The sequence below is a fragment of the Monodon monoceros genome, unplaced genomic scaffold, assembly GCF_005190385.1.
Source record: "Monodon monoceros isolate NGI ecotype Baffin Bay Population unplaced genomic scaffold, NGI_Narwhal_1 Super_Scaffold_18, whole genome shotgun sequence".
Taxonomy (NCBI): Eukaryota; Metazoa; Chordata; class Mammalia; order Artiodactyla; family Monodontidae; genus Monodon; species Monodon monoceros.
Genome location: NW_021703774.1, coordinates 115929401 through 115949878, shown reverse-complemented (window position 1 = coordinate 115949878; position 20478 = coordinate 115929401). Strand labels below are relative to the sequence as shown.

At 38.1% G+C, this 20478-nt stretch overlaps 1 protein-coding gene across 1 annotated transcript in view; it reads right to left on the bottom strand.

Moving 5' to 3' along the window:
• SLC44A5 (solute carrier family 44 member 5) overlaps nt 1-20478 on the bottom strand; it is a 371649-nt gene that overhangs the window by 73352 nt on the left and 277819 nt on the right. Inside the window, exon 4 of the mRNA XM_029226993.1 lies at nt 2044-2128. Coding sequence (XP_029082826.1) covers nt 2044-2128 — 85 coding nt within the window. The remainder of the gene's footprint in view (nt 1-2043; nt 2129-20478) is intronic.

Below are 20478 nucleotides of genomic sequence, written 5' to 3'. Positions count from 1 at the left end.
TACTGACTTGGAATCCCATCTTTACCACATTCAAAATTGATATTTGTAATTGTATTTCTTTCTTTCTGCTAGTTCTATGATAACTTCACACTGTTTTAAGGATTGAAATCTGATATTTTCATAAATATTTTCACTTACTACTAAAAACTGTCAGAATCATTTAAAGTAAATTTTTATCTTTTCAAATTAATACACATTTATATAAGAATTAAAACAATTGAGAGGCTTAAAATATATATATTTTGGAATATAATAGGTGGTTTGTAAACAAGTATATAAATTTACCAAATGATAATTGTGGTATCAGAAATCAGAGAGGAAAAAGAGCATATTTTTCAACGAACTATTCTGAGATCAACTGGCGCTGCAGTTGGAAAAAAAGAAAGTTTGATTCTTACTTCATTCCATACACAAAAATAAATCCCAAGTGCATCAGAAATTTATAACTTCTAATAAACCATAGACATACTAGAGAAATATAGCTAAATGTTATTTTCAGGAGAAGGAAGGCAATTATAATCATGACACAAAATCCAAAAACTATAAAGAAAATTAACATAATCAATTCTTAAAAATATAAACATACATTTTTAATGGCTCCATTATATTTTATTAAATACATGGGCCATAATTTACTACCATCCACATATTGTTAGATACCTGTATAGTTTCCAATATACTGTTATTGTAAATAATACTTTAAAGAACATATCTGTTACACTAGGATTGTCTTGGAATGATCTTTATGTACTGAAATTGTGGTATCCCATTTTTGTTGGAAATAAGTGGGTCATTGGCTTAGGCCTGGGAAACATTGTTTCCCTTTTAAAAATAGCCTATTTTAAAGAACTAGAGATTTGTGTGATCTTTTTACCACCTGGTGCTTTCTTTGTCCTTCATAGTGTGAAGGTTTTGTTGGCAATGTCTAGGAGCTTTAGAGTTACTGAGGTTAAGATAAGAATTACCATCCTTTAGTCTAGTTGTCTCTAATAGGCAATGAGGACCTTTTGTAGATGTCAGCTTACCCACCATAAACTCAACCTGACATGATTAAGGATTTACCCCCCAACCTCACCAAAATTTCTGGTTTCTCTTGATTGTCCATAATAATTCTACTCCGTGTGTGTTGTTAACCCTTTCCTAAACCTATTTTTTAAATCTGTTTATCTCTTGGAATAATAAGCTCCAAGTTATGGGTGGGCAACATGGGGACACAACAGAAATATTCTGAGACTCCTTTTTGCTGTTTTTGGTGGTAGAGAGCGCTGCTGCTGCCTTGGTCTCTTACCCTTTCAATACTAACTTTTATAGAAACTGAATTGGTTATGAAGAACCAGGGTATTGAGTAAAAACTCAGGTACTACCAGAAAAGAAATGGACCAGTGAGAAAGGAGAAAAAAATTTCTAAAAATATGAAATCTATGTTTCTGTTTTGTTTTTTCTTTATGATGAAGAAAGAAAACTTGCTTTCATAAATGAAAACTTCTGTTATAATTAACATTAGAAAGGAATTTAATGGAACATTCCCCCTTGTTTGTTTCAGCTACTTAGGGTCATTGTCGGCAGCAGGCTAGTTGTCTTGAAAAGCTGGCCTGCCACTCATTGAAGACTTTCTAGGTGTGCCCCTCACTTTGAATGGTGGAGTGATTTATCAGTAGACATTGTGGCAAAAACAATTCTAACAACTGCACTGTCTAGCTTTTTAGCAGCTCCTCAGAACTCAGTCTTCCAATAGCCCATTTCATAAGGCATTTTAAAATATGGTTTCTGATAAAATCACTGGTCCAATTCACCCAGTACAATTATATTTTTACTAAGCAGAGTCTTCATGTGTTCTAATAAAATGCTGCAGAACAATGACATCTTGTCTTAAGTCATATAGTATGAAACATCCCACCTGCTTATAAACTGCCTCTGGGGAAAAGGGGAGGGAAGTCCTTTATTATGAACTTCAATCCTCTTATGAGTAGGATTAATGTGAAAGTGATTTCTAGGTTCCAGCTTAGACAGTAAAATCAGACAAAGCAAAGTGGCCATACTCACTCATTGGGGGTGCCCTTTTGGCCACAAAAGTGGCCTTGGCTGTCTGTAGGATAGGCCACTCTTCTGGGGTCGCCATTGACCCAGGCTGCAGGAACAAGAGAAGACAAAAAAAATCAGCAACAGCTGGCTGAAGGCAGTCTGATTTGAGAAATTAGAATGCACCATTGCAACACACTAACTTCTCCCCTCAATCACAAAAGATTATTGATTTTCTTAAAAGAGTAATTTCTTAATGAAAAGTAAAATAAAATATGGATGAATCAGTCAGAAAGCATATTTCTTATTCTCTCAGGATTCATCTGGGTTGTAGCCAAAACATGAGGTAATGCACTTAGAAAATGACATTTATTAAAATGTGAGTTAGAGGGCACACTACAAATGCTTGGGTGGCAAGAAGTCACTTTTGCTAGGGCTCAAAACTAAATGACTTCATAGCAGAGCTAATAAATTTGCAGTACCCATTATGATGTAATTCTTTTGGGTTATACATAAGTGAAGACCATTACAAAAAATTCAAAGGAGTGAAACTATAATACCCAATTCAAATTGGCTAGTTCTTTATGATTTCTTATGACACTGTAAAGGTGAACAGTAGCAACTTCAGAAGTAACACATAATAAAAATTCACTGTACACTTTGTCTGATAATCTCAAAGCTGCCTATAAATATCAAGTGTTTTCAAACTTCATGAAATTAAAGATTTGGCTCTGTTTTCTCTGAAGATGCTGGGTGGGCTCTACCTCATACAAACTCATAGCCCTTATATACTTACCAGCTAGACTAGAGAACCACACAAAGCAACGTACATTAGCTAAATTGGGCAATACTCCCTAATTCTAACTAAATGTTTCTAATTTCTCTAATTTGATTAATACGTTTCCTAAAAATCTGGGAAATTTATTGGTCACCTAATGCTTGCCTTTGTATATGGAAAACATATCTCTTTGTCCTTTGCTTCTTTTAACATTTCCAGCTATCTCCTTACCCACATGTAATGGATTTGACAGTTCATGTTACAATCCAATCACTCTTATGTACATAGCCTGTGTGACTTGGGAAGATAAAAATAAATCAATTCTGAATGAGAATTTTAATATAGAAAAGACACTTTTCTCAATAATTTTTCTCATCCATCCAAGCCTTTCCTTTTAGTATCCGAGTACCCAGAAAAGTCTCCTTTGTCTAATTCTTTCTTCAATGTCATAGAGGCATTGACAGTTTCATCTTCTAATACCTTCTTACAAAATCTGACTCATTCGGACAGTTCTCTGCTGCCATATGCTCCCATCTTTATTTCCCAGGATAAAGAAAGTGGACTATAAATAAGGCATTTAAATGACATCTAAGTGTTCAATGTATAATGTCTCCAGGCACTATTTTATTAAATTCTTCTTTTATATCTTAGTTTGTCAGATACCTAAGAGTTCTAATTTTACCTGACTCTATACTCTGTAATATGTTTCTTTTAACTTTATCCCAAAATGGTATATTCCTTTTCTATACAATTATTAATTCAAAATGGGCACCTGAAGAAACATTTGGATTGCTAGGTTTGCTACTTAATATTTTTATGACCCTGAACAAGTCACTTAAATGCTTTAGTCTTGGCTTTCCAATTTGTTACTAAAAAAATGGGTATAATAATACCCAGCCCCAAAGAATGTTGAGGATATGAAAGAAGATAAAGAAAGTGGAATGCCTAACGTGGTGCTTGGCGTGCAATATGGACTCAGTAATGATAGGTCCTGTCTTATTTGGGTTTCACAGAAACCAAACACTGAGACAAGGACTTTGATACACGTAGTTAATTTGGGAAGTGATTAAGTGGGGGCGAAGAGAGTGAGACAGGGAAGGGAGCAAAGCCAATAAAGTGCATGTTAACGAGTGGGATACTGTTATGGGTGAGGTGACTCCACGCTGCTGGGGACCTTCTGAGGAACCATGGAGAACATCTGCCCATGTTGCCATGTCAGCAGGCATGATAAAACTATCTGCCATAGCTGCAAGCAAACTTGGAAGGACTGAGGGGATATGGGGTGGGGCATCAGCAACACCTGCTGTAGTTTTTTTTCTTTTTTCATCAATAGTCATTCAGCTAAATATCTTACTAAATGACAGCTCTGTGTCCTGTACTAGAAGTCAATACCAGTATAGTTTATGTCAGAGTTCTCAACAAACACATGAAAAGGAGAGAATAAAGTTTGTAGAAGGCTTGGAGAAGAGGTGGGACCTGGAAAAGATTAGAAAATGACTAAGATTTGAGAAGGAATCTGGAAGGTGACAAGGAGTAGGGAAAGAATTATAGATTGAGGAAACAGTATAATAATAAGAGCTTCAATTTACTAATTGCTTACATGTATCAAGTACTATGCTAAATATATTATATCCATTTCTCATTTGAGTCTCACAATAACCCTATGAAGTAGATATGTTCACCTCTGATATTATTTGCAGCTCAGAGTTTTATTTACTTCTCAAGATCACCCAGGTTTTAAGTGGCATAAACAGGGTTTGAACTTAGGAGTGTTGCTCTCTAGGGCTCATGCTTTAAACATTAGACTATAGTCACTATACTGCTGCCTACTAAAGGATAGATTAGGAATGAGCTTGTTAACACTGGAAACAACAAGGATATCAGCTAAATGAGGATGAGCAGTATGTTAGACACATATGGTAGGAAAGGAGATAACACAGGTAATTTTGGAGCCTCTGCCACCTGTAAAGAAGAGCTTTGTACTTGGCAGGAGAAGGAGAGAGTCTGGTTGACAGGGATCTGATGCCCAAGACAAAGGAGAGGAAGATGAACATGGAAGTGTCAAGGGAAGAGTTCTCCTTCCTGATTTTGTAGTTTTGAATTATGGCAGGTGGCTGTTTACTAAGCTGCTGCTACACCTCTCCACGTATCCTCTGACACAGAAGTTTTGCTGCATATGCTCTGTGTTTGAGCTGGAACATCGAGTCTGAGCTGAAAGCTTCAAGGGCCAGTTCAACCAAGTCACCTCAGTCAAGGGTATCTAGTTTGCTTTATCTTCTCCATTAAGTCCACATCTCTCCACACCTCCAGTGGAGGAATACGGCAGGGAAGAAAGGAGGAGGAAAAGGAAATATGCAGTAGCAGTCATTCTGTCCATTAGTAAAGTAAGGGGCTTCTCACATTTTACTCCCTTTCTTGGAATTTCTCTATTCATGGAACTTCTAGAACTGTGCTGTCCAATATGGTAGCCACTAACCACATATGTCTACTGTGCACTTAAATGTGGCTTATCTGAAGTGAGACATAATGTAACTGCAAAATACACATCAGGTTTTAAAGAGAGTATGAACAACAACAAAAAAAGAATGTAAATATCTCATTAATACTGTTCATATTGAGTATATTTGAAATGATAATATTTGGTTATGGTTAATTTCATCTTTTTATTTTAACTCCCTTAAATGTAGCTACTAGGAAATTTAACATTACACATTTGACTCACTTATGTTTCTTCTGGCTCGATCTGTTCTAGAATATTTCCCCACAAATGTCAGGACTTCTCATATAAGGTGATTAATTGTGCTGTAGCATCATGGGTTTGTATGTCAGTCCTCCTCAACTCCATCATACCCAACACATCCTTTTTATAATGAATATTTGACAATGCTGCTTTTATGTAAATCTTGAAGTACTATTTATACATAACTCATCTACCCCCACACACAATTTCTTTTTAAAAAAAAACAATAGCTGTGATGTAAATGAGAACTAAGAAAATAAGTTCTAATTAAACAGTATGCATATCAATATTGTAAATGCTCGCATGTGACCAAGTTAGAAGACAGAGTAAAATAGGTACTTGCAGCTATAGATAGAATCATTGAATGTAACAGTTATAATTGCAGGAGGATTCAGGTGTACTGTGTAGGAGACTCAAATACTGTAAGTGGTGTTGTCAATGATACAATTTTCGTAAATGAAAAAATTTTAGTAAATTCCAACCAAAAAAGTACACTTTCCTCAAGTTCTCTTGGTAGTTATTAAAACCATGCAAAAATAAAAATTTGTAATTTTAAAACAGAAGTTCTAGATTCAAATATTTAAAAGCAAATTGTCACCTACATGAGCGGTACATGGGAAAGTTAGGCAAGAAGCGGGGCAATTCTTGGTTTTGCAGAACTGTCCCAGATATTGCCAGGCATCTATCTTCCCTGGCTTCCACCTACCCACTAAAAGACAGTAGTACCTCCAAAACATGTGACAATCAAAAAGTCAACTCAAAATTTCCAGAAGACCCCCCCCCCATGCAGTGGTACTGCTCCAGTTGAGAGCCACTGATGTAGATGTTTATTCACACGCTTAAAAATTTCCAAAATATATAGATTTCACATGGTCTTTTCCTCCCTGATTTTTTGGGGGATATGCTATCATGGAGCTCTTTCTTATAACTTAATCCCATATACTTTTTATATTCACTAGTTTTATTTTTTGGATTCTACATATAAGTGATATCATACAGTATTTATCTTTCTCTGTCTGAGTTATTTCACTAAGCTTATTGCCTTCCAAGTACAGCCATGCTGTTGCAAATGGCAAAATTTCATTCTTTTTTATGGCTGAGTAGTATTCCATTGTATGTATATACGCATCTTCTTTATCCATTCATCTGTTGATGGACATTTGTTTCCATATCTTGGCAATCGTAAATAATGCTGCTATGAACACTGCAGTGTATGTATCTTTTTGAATTAGTGTTTTTGTTTCTTTTGGCTATATACCCCAGAGTGGAAATGCTGAGTCATATGGTAGTTCTATTTTTTTTTTTTTGCGGTACGCGGGCCTCTCACTGCTGTGGCCTCTCCCGTTGCGGAGCACAGGCTCCGGATGCGCAGGCTCAGTGGCCATGGTGCACGGGCCCAGTTGCTCCGCGGCACGTGGGATCTTCCCGGACCGGGGCATAAACCCGCGTTCCCTGCATCGGCAGGCAGACTCTCAACCACTGTGCCACCAGGGAAGCCCTCTATTTTTTTTTTTAAGTACTGCATTTTCTTTTTAATATTAATTTATTTATTTAGGTTGCACCAGGTCTTAGTTGTGGCAGGCAGGCTCCTTAGTTGAGGCTCCAGGGATCCTTAGTTGTGGCTCACCAGCTCCTTAGTTGCATCAATGGACTCCTTAGTTGTGGCCTGTGGGCTCCTTAGTTGTGGCACACAAACTCTTAGTTGTGGCATGCATGTGGGATCTAGTTTCCTGACCAGAGATCAAACCCGGGACCCCTGCATTGGGAGCACAAAGTCTTATCCACTGCGTCACGCTTTTTTTTTTTTTTTTTTGAGAAACCTCCATACTCTATTCCACAGTGGTTACACCAATTTACATTCCTACCAACAGTGTACAAGAGTTCCCTTTGCTCCACATCTTTGCCAACATTTGTGATTTGTGTTATTTCTGATGACAGTTATTCTTACAGGTATGAGGTGATATCTAGTTGGTTTTAATTTGCATTTCTCTGATGATTAGCAACATTGAGCATCTTTTCACGTGCCTGTTGGTCATTTGTATTCTTTGGGAAAATGTCTATGTTAAAATTTGTATGGAAACACAAAATACCCTAAATAGCCAAAACAATCTTGAGAAAGAATCACACTCCCTGACTTCAGACTATACTACAAAGCTATAGTAACAATATGGTATCAGCACAGAAACAGACTTATAGATCAATGGAACAGAACAGAGACCCCAGAAATAAGCCCATGAATTTATGGTCAACTTACAACAAAGGAGGCAAGAACATACAATGGAGAAAAGACAGTCTCTTTTTTTTTTTTGCTGTATGCAGGCCTCTCACTGTCGTGGCCTCTCCTGTTGCAGAGCACAGGCTCCAGATGCGCAGGCTCAGTGGCCATGGCTCACGGGCCCAGCTGCTCCATGGCATGTGGGATCTTCCCGGACCGGGGCACGAACCCATGTCCCCTGCATCAGCAGGCGGACTCTCAACCACTGCGCCACCAGGGAAGCCCCAAGACAGTCTCTTTAATAAGTGGTGTTGGGAAGACTGGACAGCTACATGTAAAAGAATGAAATTCGAACATTTTCTAATACCATATACAAAAATAAAATCAAAATGAATTAAAGACCTGAATGTATTGGGTTGGCCAAAAGGTTTGTTTACTTTTTCCGTAAGATGGCTCTAGTAGCACTTACTTGTCTTTCATTGGAAACCATTTTGTTAGATTGCATGTGACAGCTGTCATATCAGCATGCACTTAAAAAAAAGACTTATCAAAATTGGTGAATTTTTGTGTAGCCATTTTAATATTGAAGGTAGAAGAAAAAAGCAACATTTTCGGCATATTATGCTTCATTATTTCAAGAAAGGTAGAAACACAACCAAAATGCAAAAAAAAAGATTTGTGCTGTGTATGGAGAAGGTGCTGTGACTGATGGAACATGTCGAAAGTGGTTTGCAAACTTTCATGCTGGAGATTTCTCGCTGGACGATGCTCCGTGGTCGGGTAGACCAGTTGAAGTTGATAGCGATTAAATCGAGACATTAACTGAGAACAATCAACGTTGTACGTGAGATAGCCGACATACTCAAAACATCCAAATCAAGCGTTGAAAATCATTTGCACCAGCTTGGTTATGTTCATCGCTTTGATGTTTGGGTTCCACATAAGTTAAGTGAAAAAAATCTTCTTGACCGTATTTCCGCATGAGATTCTCTATTGAAACATAATGAAATCATTCTGTTTTTAAAACAACTTGTGATGGGCAATGAAGAGTGGATACTGTATAACAATGTGGAATGGAAGAGATCATGGGGCAAGCGAAATAAACCACCAACCACACCAAAGGCCGGTCTTCATCCAAAGAAGGTGATCTTGTGTATATGGTAGGATTGGAAGGGAGTCCTCTATGATGAGCTCTTTCTGGAAAACCAAACGATTAATTCCAACAAGTACTGCTCCCAATTAGACCAACTGAAAGTGGCACTCGATGAAAAGCGTCTGGAATTAGTCAACAGAAAAATGCATAATCTTCCATCAGGATAAGGCAAGACTGCATGTTTCTTTGATGACCAGGCAAAAACTGGTACAGCTTGGCTGGGAAGTTCTGATTCATCTGCCGTATTCATCAGACATTGCACCTTCGGATTTCCATTTATTTTGGTCTTTACAAAATTCTCTTAATTGACAAAACTTCATTTCCCTGGAAGACTGTAAAAGGCACCTGGAACAGTTCTTTGCTCAAAAAGATAAAATATTTTGGAAGATGGAATTATGAAGGTGCCTGAAAAATGGCAGAAGGTAGTGAAACAAAAGGGCGAACATGTTATTCGATAAAGTTCTTGGTGAAAATGAAAAATGTGTCTTTTATTTTTACTTAAAAACTGAAGGCACCTTTTGGCCAACCCAATAAGACTGGGAATCATAAAACTCCTAGAAGAAAACATAGGCTGAACAGCCTTTGACATAAATTGTAGTAATATTTTTTTAGATCCATCTCCTAAGGCAAAAGAAAATAAAAGCAAAAATAAACAAATGGGACCTAATCAGCTTAAAAACTTTTGCACAGCAAAGGTAACCATCAACAAAATGGAAAGACAACCAACTAAATGGGAGAAAATATTTGCAAATGATATGACCAATAAGGGGTTAATAACCAGAATACATAAACAGCTCATACAGCTCAACCTCGAAAAACCAAACGACCTGATTAAAAAATGGACAAAAGACCTGAATAATGCCATTTACTTTTATTCAGCTGATCAGCATGTTTGGCAGCTTTCAAGTATGTCCATAAATTATTTGACAATTTTCCTTCAAATAGTGGTGCTTAATTCCCTATCCTTTGAGTGTGGACTAGACTTAGTGACTTGCTTCTAATGAATAGAATGTGACAGAATAATATTTGGTGACTTCCAAGAATAGGTCATAAAAGGCAGTGCAGCTTCCTCTTTGCTCTCCCTCTCTCTATTTTAGATCAGTAGCTCTAGGGGAAGCCATCTGACATGTCATGAGGACACTCAGACAGTCCTATAGAAAAAGCCCACGATTGTCAGCAGTCAGCAAGAACTGAAGCCTCGTGGTGACATCCGTGCAAGGGAGCCATCTAGAAGGCTGATACCTCACCATAGTCAAGCCTTCAGCGGAGTGTGGCCTTGGCTTACATCTTGACTGCTACTTCATAAAGAACTCAGAGCCAGAGCCACAACCAAGCTATTCCCAATTCCGGACCACAGAAACTGTGAGATAAGAAATGTTTGCTTACTTTATATTGCCAAGTTTGAGAGTAATTTGTTATGCAGCAATAGATAACTAACTACTATCTAGCTTTTAAAAATCTTTTGTATACTTGAAGCAGTTAAATCATCTTTCTCTCCTTCAACCTAAATATTCACAATACTTAAATTTTATTTGCTATTCGATTTCTATTTCTATTTTTATTTTCTCTTGTCATGTTTTAAACTCACAGCTACAATTCCTAGGATTTAAGTATTTTTTGTTGCTTCGCTATATGATTTAATACATGGAGCCTGCAACTTGATTTAAAATATGACTTAGGGCCTACCTAACCAATTACACGTTATCTGATACCTATTTACCTTACTTCTTTAAAAAAAAGTTAATATGAAAACTTTATCTTAAAGTGTGGGTCTAGAATATAGTCAAACTCCCATTCAATCATTCATACTGAATTGTCAGTCATCATATTCTTATTAAGTTGAATCATTCATTCATTCATTGGGCCTTACTATTGGCCAGTGCAGAGGGAAGATGGTTTCTGAAGAACGATAATGGATTCGCTTAAGCTTAACCAAGTCATGGCCTTAATTTTAGCTGCTGTTCAAGTTGTAGTCTCTCTGCTGGAACAAATCAAAGCAGCCTCTGCCAGCTTGCATGCAGCAATTGATCTAACAAAAGCTTTCTCCTTTCCCAGTAAGTATAAAACACCAGGAGCATTTGCTTTCACCTGGCAGGGATAGCGCTGCATCCTCGCCATCTCGCCTTGAAGTTACTTGACCTCCTAGCTCTTTGTCACAATTTAGTCTGCAAGATTTTTTTTTTTTTTTTTTTGCGGTACGCGGACCTCTCACCGCTGTGGCCTCTCCCGTTGCGGAGCACAGGCTCCGGACGCGCAGGTCCAGCGGCCATGGCTCACGGGCCCAGCCCCTCCACGGCATGTGGAATCCTCCCGGACTGGGGCACGAACCCGTGCCCCCTGCATCGGCAGGCGGACTCTCAACCACTGCGCCACCAGGGAAGCCCTAGTCTGCAAGATTTTAATATAATATCTTACCTCACAGGATACAACACTGATGGCATCATGCTGATAAGATCTGGAGAATATTGGATAGCATGTAACCTGGATGTCTTACAAAGACATACGTGTGCTAATGGATAGGAGATAAACCTCATGAAAATACAGAAGTCTTCCAGTAAGATCTGAGGGCCTGGTAGTGATATCTCCTCCAAAGTAAAATATAAGTTGCCATACCTTGCATTGTCTGTTATTAAAAAAGAGGCACAGCATTTAATGGCTGCCCCAAGAAATAAAGTGCTTTTCAGATAATCCAGGTTACTGTACTAGCAGGTCTGCCACTAGGTCTATATGGCAAATGCCTATTAGAGGCTGTTATGGCTTTGGAGAAAATCCATATCCTTTCAGCAAATAAATGTTCTTCTTTTGAGAAGTACCTCCTGAACGTTGAATGATCACCTAATGACATGAGAAGTCCATCAGTGAACTGAATGTTATCTGAGCCATCAAGCCTAAAGTTGGCTGTGCCCAATAGCACTCCCTTACTGAGTAGAAGTGGGGTATTCATACAACGCTTGAGGAGGTCATGAAGGCACTAGAAAGTTTCATAAGAAGATTGCTCACAATAATAGGGTGTTGACTCCTGAGGCGCGGCTTTAACACATACCTATGGCTCATGGAAATGTCCCTGTGATTATTTGACTAGGAAGCAAAAAAATCAAATCAGATTTACAGGTGGAGCATCTGTTGGCACAGATCAGGAGGCATTCTTCTGGTTATCTACTTTGACTGAAAGAAGAGATGAACTGAATCTGAAACGTGTATCTATTCATAGACAGAGGCCAATGATTTGGCCACGTTATCACAAGCTGGAAAAGAAAAAATATTAGACAACCAATGGCAAGGAAGTTTAAGAAATATTAGAAGTACTGACTTCCAAATGGACCCAGAATATGAAAATATTTATGTCTCATGTGGCTGCTTAGTAAAGACCCCTCTGTAGAGACAGCTTTCAATAACCAGATGGAAAAGTAATTGCTCAATGATTTTGTGAAAAAGTAATCATGACAATAGGGATGAAAATTATGCATGGGTTTTGGATAACATGGACTTTTATTCACAAAGGCTGACCAGGATCCCAACAATGCTTATGTGACAAATCTGTCAGCAGTGGATAACCAACACTGAACTCAATCACCCAGAATAGCCATCCTTATGGAACAAAACACCCTATGCAAGATCCAGTTAAAGCACCACCTAGGAAGCAAGCCTTTCAGGTTGGGTTGCTGTTTTCTAGAATACAGCAAGATCCTAGCAGGAAATAGATGTTATAGTCACACAAGATAATTGCAGAGAGTTTAATAAAGAAATATTTACAAAGGTATGGGCAGAGTTAAGGAGAAGAATAGTTGGTTCAGAACCCAGAGGCTAGCTACAACAGGGAGTCATTTTTACCTCTAGGCCTGAAGGGGCAAAGGAGGAAGGAGTTCCCTAAATCCAGAGAGAGAAGCCAAATGGAAAGAGCTGACTGACTAGACTTGGGGCCTTAGGTAGAGAGGTGCAGTTAACCTGCAGTGACCTACCAGCAAGAGAATCAGAGGAATAAACTCCATAAAACCATTCTCTTACACTCCAATCTACTGTTGATACCTCCCACAGACCAAACTGGAAGCCAGGGGACAAGAGAGCCTGTGGATGTCATCATAAAAGCCAACTTCTCTAGGGACAGAGCAGGGTGAAGAATGGGGTAGAGAAGAGATCCAAGGGGTTAAATGAATAGTACCCAGCTCAGGGACTTCCCTGGTGGTCCAGTGGTTCAGACTTCGCCTTGCAATGCAGAGGGTGTGGGTTTGATCCCTGATCAGGGAGCTAAGATCCCACATGCCTCACGGCCAAAAAAAACCCAAAACATAAAGCAGAAGCAATATGGTAACAAATTCAATACAGATTTTTAAAAAATGGTCCACGTCAAAAAAATCTTTAAAAAAAAAAGAAAGAAAAACACCCAGCCCATGTTCTGAACAAGTGACCAGCCTACTCACAGGGGAAACTTTAGATATATTCAGCAAGACATTCAGGAATTCATTAAAGACAAACAAAAAACTACCAGAGGCACAATGTTTTCAGACTCTTTTGTCAGAATTTACTGCCACATAGGACAGCAAAAGAAAAGAGCAAAATGACACACATTCTAAATTTCAGAGTCTGTAAAATGCAAGGGGTAAGAATAGGAAGTAAAAGATGCGACAAAGAGTATGTTTAAAGCATATTTGTAAATAATACATAGAATTGAAAGAAAATGGAAAAACTACCCAATAACTAAGAAATCAAATTAGGCTTTCCACAACACCTTTGTTTTTTTCTGTATTAGCAGGTCTGACTTTATGCTTGCTACATTAATATGCTTCTTTTTCTAGTTAATCTAAATAGATGTTAGTCTACTACTATTTACAATCTGTTCAAGGTTTTGATTCACATTGAAGTGGCTGGAAATAATGAAGACAAAAATTTATTTATTCTTTCCTTCATTCACTCTCCAGATGTTTTTTGAGTGCCTGCTATGTGTCAGCACCATGCTAAACTCTGGGTATATAAAGGTCCTTGTTCTCCTAGAGCCTACAGTCTACTGGGGGAAGTAGATCTTAATGAATTAATTGCACAGATGTGAAATTTCAATTCTGACAAGCACTACAAAAAAGCAATATGTGGTACAGATAGAGGGATTCATAGAGGCAGATGATCAAATGAGGAAAGCCAGGTATGATGTCCCTGAGAGGTATGCAGGAGCTGAGATCTGAAAAATGAAGAGAGGCACAAAGAGGCTTCCAGCCGATGGACACCTGGACAAGGCCCTGTGAGGGGGAGGGGCACGATGGGTACTGGGACGGAAAGGAGGCCAGTGGGTGCACACGTGGGCTGGAGCATGGTCCCAGATCTGGATGGAGAAGCAGTATCTTAGGTTATTTTATACAATGAACTACAGGGAGATTGTTTTAGCGTAACAAGATTGTCAGTGCCAGTTGTGCAATCCATAGCAGAGGCTCTGTTCAAGTGGGTCCTTCTCTTCCTATCAAATTTTCCTTGAAAAACTCAAGGTCACCACACATTCAGTATCACTCATCTTGGTGTTTACTTGCTTAATGTGGTTCTATAATTGGCAACCATTGCTTTATGTCAAGGAAGAGCTTTCATTGTTCCTAAAACCTGATGCAATTTATTATATATGAAAATGCTACATGTAATCTTCATTATTAACATCTACTACTAAATACACTTTTTAGAAAGATCTATGAAATCCTTTGAGGTCTTCCTGGCCAAAAAAGCCCAAAGAATGAGATACTGTCTGACATAATTTTATTTACTCTATAGCACAAGCATTAACTGAAAGAAAAAACCAAATCTACTAATAGGTGTGGATTATCATAAAGAATATGGTCCTCTCTTTAGTGTGTACATAATAGAGGCTAATTTTGCAAATGGTTACTGAATGTAAACCATGACGCTGCAGCAAAGTGAACATGTACTCAGTCTCACAGAGCAAGACTGCAGCTACCAAATTATTCATGATTTTTGCTTGCAAAACAATACGTGCTTTTCACTCACGCCTCTGGTGCCGTTCTCTCTGTTTTAAGTCCAACTCTACGTGGAATTAGACGATGGAGGGAAAGGAGGGAGAGAAAGCATTAGGAGAGAGTATTATGGGGTTCTGATCTGCTCCCTCTCTCAGTATCCTTCATTACTTAAAGAATCCTCATTCATCTTCTTTATTAAATAAAAGGCAGTATAGCATGGTGATTAAGAGCAGACGCTCTAGAATAAAACTGCCTGGATTATACTGGTGAATAAAACCAAATGACAAAGTTACACAGTAATCAATACAAATCAGGATCAATCATCTTTTTCCCTTAATTTTCTTGCTATTTTAGAAATAACTATAAAAGACTAAGTGTAGCTGATGCATGTGTGTGTGTGTGTGTGTGTGTGTGTGTGTGTGTGAGAGAGAGAGAGAGAGACAGAGAGACAGAGAGACAGAGACAGAGAGACAGGGAGAAGAGAAAGGTAAGAAGAGAAATTATTTGTGAAACACTCCTATTTGGGTAATTCATAGCAGATTAGCAAAGATTGATAAGCGATGAGTGAAAACTTTATTCAGGCAAATCTTCTTTTCACTCATATCAAGGAACTCATATCCTGTTACTGAAATAGCAGGAGCAAGTATTATTACCTAGTATTGTCTCTTATTTCCAAACATTTGCAAAGTATGTTCCTGTTGTGCTCTAGGGTTGAGTCAGAAGTTGCAGCCATTACAAAGCCCTCTGTCAAGGAGAAAATGTGATTAGACCAACTGCTTGCACTGACACTTAAAAATTAACTGCAAATCTGTTTGCGGCAGCTAAGGCATTCCCTAAACACTTGCTGGTTAGGAATGTCGGCTTTCAAATCATTATTTTGTATCCCTTAAAGATACATTTTAACTGTTTTAATATGTGAGGAACAGGCCTGCCAAATTGTGCTTATGGCTTTTTAACACAAGCAATTTACAAATGCAATGAAGCAGATAATAGGACACATGATACAGAATTTGAAAATCTGTGTTGATGACACTGCTGCTGTAGAAACATTTTTGGAGCAGCCCTGTGTCCAGTTGCCTGGATAAGAAAAACGTTGTTTCTTATTTCACAGGGGGCCTCTTCCACCCAATGGTGAGTTTAGGGTCGTGTCCTTGAGCACAAATCAATCTCTCTCATGCTAACAATATTCTACTTGAAATCCTCTAGAATTCGTGCATTCAGCAAAATACAACAAACAGTAAAAATCTCACTCAGCATTAAAAAAAAATCTGTTCCAGTAACAGTCAAAACTAAGTGTTTTCCTTTTAAAATGAAGGCTTCCATAGTAACATATAAGTATGTAGTTTTATTTGTAAACATTTATATATTTGTCAAGAATGCAAAAGGACATTTAATACTGGTTCTGGTTATTTATAAATACAATAAATTTTTCATTAAGAAAAGTTTACGAGAAAAATTTTAAAAATAATGGAACTGGAGTCGTTTAAATTTCTTACCTTTTTATTGAAAAAAATTTTTTTTTGCTAAAACAATGTCTCCAAGCTGTGGCCTGATAGGCAGGCTCATTTTAGTTCTGACGTAGACTAAAGGAACAGTGTGACTTCCTGTCACATTCACTCTCCATCACCAGTGTCGACTTACAATGAATAGTAGGATCATACATTTAAGCTCAATACCAAGGGATGCCTGGTGAGGCATAACATAATTTTAAAAACTATATTTGTTTATTAGTAAGAGAGACTGTCCACTGCTTCTCTGTACAGACAGTATCAAAAAGTCATCTTGGAATTATCTTTGTTCTTCAAAAAGTCACTTGAGGGACCTCTCAGTTATGAAAATATGGTTCTCTCCCTTTCTAATATCCCTTGGGATGGGAAGACTAATTAGCTTTAAGAGAAGGAAGGGACGAGAACTAAATTTTTCTCCTTGAGATTTTAATTTAGGACAGAACAGACTGACCCTGAACTAGGTCTATAGGCCAAAAGGAATACAAATACCTTGAAGGCAGAGACTGGACTGTTGTCCTAGGCTTAAAAGAAGGGTCTAAGAGTAGGGGCTGCATTCTGATACTAGCCATACTTTGAGGAGAAATGGCTGAGCATGGTGTAAAGACTTAAAAAGCTATAGTCTTGGATCCTTGTGTAGGAAACCACTACAAGAGTGGAAGGATCCAGACAAGCAAGTCACTAAGAAATGATACCAAATGGCACCAACCAAAACATCAGAGCTCCAGTAGACTACAAGGTCTTGCTCTCCAATGAGAAACTGGAAATAAGACTGCCCCCTCCCTTGACATTTCGGGGCAGTCCAGGTCAGTGTAAAGAATGATATGCTGGATGAGTATCATTCTTGCTATGAACGCAATGAATGGAAAAGTAGATGTGTGACTGTATTGCTACCCCCAGACAATGAACATGTACTTTAATACCAGAAATGATGTGGTCAAGCTGGACTACATCTGATTATTAATTCAGCTATTTTGTTTATTCTCCACCTCACTCCATGAAGGATTTAAGACTGAATTATGTAAACCTCCTCCTTTCTGTACTTGGTACTTTCAGTTCCGCTGTTTCCAGTCGACCCATGATGGCCCTCCTTTAATCCTTTGCACTGATCTATAAATTACTTGCACATCAAGGCCCTTTACTGGTATGTTTTGCCTTGGTTCATTCTCTATTAGAGAAGCAATCCCTAACCTCACTAAATTCTAGAAACAGGGATGCAGACCCCACCTCTTGATGAAAGGAATGGCAAAGAGTTTGCAGCCATGTGTTAAAACTACTATAGTTCAGCCTGTGGCTGCAAACTTTTTACATTCCCTCCACAATCAAATATGCTTTTACTCTCCCAGGATCCCCAGAAGCCTCATCCAATTAAGGCATCAGGCTCAAGCTAAAGGTCTGAATCTCATCACCTAAGTCAGGTCCAGGGGTTGATGAAGCTCTTCAGGGCTGGTTCCTCTTGTAAGGATGGTGTCTTTAACTAGATCATTGAATTCATTAGGTATATTTCCTAATTACCATTGGCAACAGTGTTGCCAAACCTTCACCACCGCATAACGAAATGCCCTTCCCTCCTGCTTCCAATTACATTTCCTCCCTTTCCTTCAAACTCTGGCCAACAATCCCTTCAAAATCCACCTGGCTTCTGAACACCACCTGGTCTCCAAAACCAATGCCCATATTTTAGGTTTTGTTAAGCTAGCATCCCACTTCCGGATATCAAGTTTTGTCCTGCTTATCTATTATTGCACCCCCAAACCCACTGGCTTAATACAACCATTTTATTTTGCTCATGACTTTGGGTGTTAGGAATTTGGGGAAGGCTTAGCTGAGCCCCTTGGGGCTCTCTCACGCAGCCAGATGTTGAATGGGGCTTCAATCATCTGAAAACCCTCAGGGCTGACAGTAAACACTATCTATCCCTAGGAGCTCAGCCCAGCCTATTGACTAGGACCCCTATACGGGGCTTCTCCATGTTGCTTGGGTTTCTCACAGGATAGTGACAGAGTTCTAGGCTTGTTTGCATAAATTTACTTTCTTGTTAACTTCCTATCTTCTCAACTAACAGGAATAATTATTCCGGAGGAAGATTAATAAACAAAACCAAAAACAAACTTCAGACCCTAACTGTAAGTGCTTCCTGTGTAAATACAACAATGAAATAACTAACTCTCTCAATTGGAAATCCATTTGAAAAAAAAAAAAGAAAGAAAAAATTATTGAATGTTAAAATTGCGCTATTGTATACATAATGTTAGCACAAGGACAGCAAGAACAATTTGCATAATAAATATTCCTATTCTTTTTTTCTAGTTAGCACAATTGAATAGCACCCATCAGTGAAGTAGCACAAAAGAGGGCTATTACCATAAATGTTTGACCTTTCAAGGAGATTTGATACCGTCTACCCAGACTCCACTTCACCCACTTGAACGGAGGTTCTGCCTTTCATCAGTTGAATGTCAAGTGCCTTTGTTGCATCTAAGTGTTACCCTAGCTGGCCATATTCTACATAAAGGGCAAAGAACAGTTTTTTTCTTAGAAGAATTTGTAAGAAACATGGCTCTTTCATGGGAGCACTTCTTATGAAAAGAACATGGATGAAAGTAACCCTAAGAAGGTCCTGATCTAACAAAATGGCAAAAGATGCAAAACTACTTACAACACATCAGTAAAACTGACTTAGCTTCATCTTTCCTCAGGTGAAGGTACACATTCTTTCATTTAAAAAAATTCTTAACACTCCTACTAACCTCTGCCAAGCGTTTTCCTTCATTCTTCTTTTAGTCCAGCATTGTAAGAGTTAAGTTTATCTTAGAAACAGGCAAGTATGGCTATTTGTAGTTCAGGGGTGAGAAATATACATATATTAAATTTTGTGAGTCGCTCATTTTAATCAGTGGCATAAGGATTAATTTAGAGGAAACACTAAATTAATCCAATATTACACACAGTTTTTCATTGAGGAATCTTTATCTTCCAATTTCCTTATGTGAATTAAGGCATTTACAAACTGAATCTGGAGATCGTGAACAAAAAGGCAAATTTCTCATCTTGCTCCAGAGGGAATGACAGTACACACTCCCGTTCCTTCTACCGTGCTGACAAGGGAGAGAGTTGCAGTGGCTTTCCCAGCTCTAGATAAGGACAGAAGGCATTTCTCTATGGAATACAAGAGACTGGCTCTGAGATACAGAGGAGAGACTTACTCAATTATGCCATAACGCCTCCTAAGGGAAAGATTTTGGTCACAATAAGAGATCCTTATGAAGTCCCTGTGTGCATTCAAACTTTAATAACCAAAATTATGGGTTGCTATAGGAACAAAATAGTAAATTACAATTTAAAAGCAATTTATTAAAATTCAGAACAGCTAGATTATACAATGGTAGCAAATGAAGTACTGCCTCTTACTCTTATGTAGCATTATTGGCGTAGCTGGATATTATTTCATTTACTCCTCATAACAGCCCTGCAAAGTAGGTAGTGTTTCCATATTTTTACAGGTGACAAAACTACTGAGATTTAGAAAGTAGCTCAAGTCCACCAAGTAATATGGGGTAATATGGGGAAACCCTAGATCTGCTTGACTCCAAATCTTTTTTTCTCTCATGCAACATATTTCCACTCGATGACGAAAAGTACAAACAAAACAATTACAGAGACAGACATGTGTCCCAAAGTTGGAGAAGCTAAAATTCTATTAGTTGTATAAGAAAATTCACTGTATTATAATATTCAATTTATATATTTATGTATTGTGCTACTAATGCATTAATGTTTAGAAGTTCAAATACACTGAAGAAATAAAAAAGGAATCTTCTGAAGACCTAAGAGCACATTATTTGGTTTTGTGGTTTATACTCCTTTATTCTTCTCTCCTTCCCTATCTTCCTGCCTTACTTTTTTGAATTCTCCATTTATGTGTAGTTTTCACCTGGTATTACTCAGATGATATTTTGGAAATTACTTTCAATTGCTGTTCTCAAAGTATTTCTCTTTACTGGAAGATAAAACTGAAGACCAGAGAAAATTATTTTCCATTGTTCTCTAGGTAGGCACTGCCTTCTTTCTGCTGATACAATCTATCCACATTAACTCTAGGCATTAATTATTGTTACTA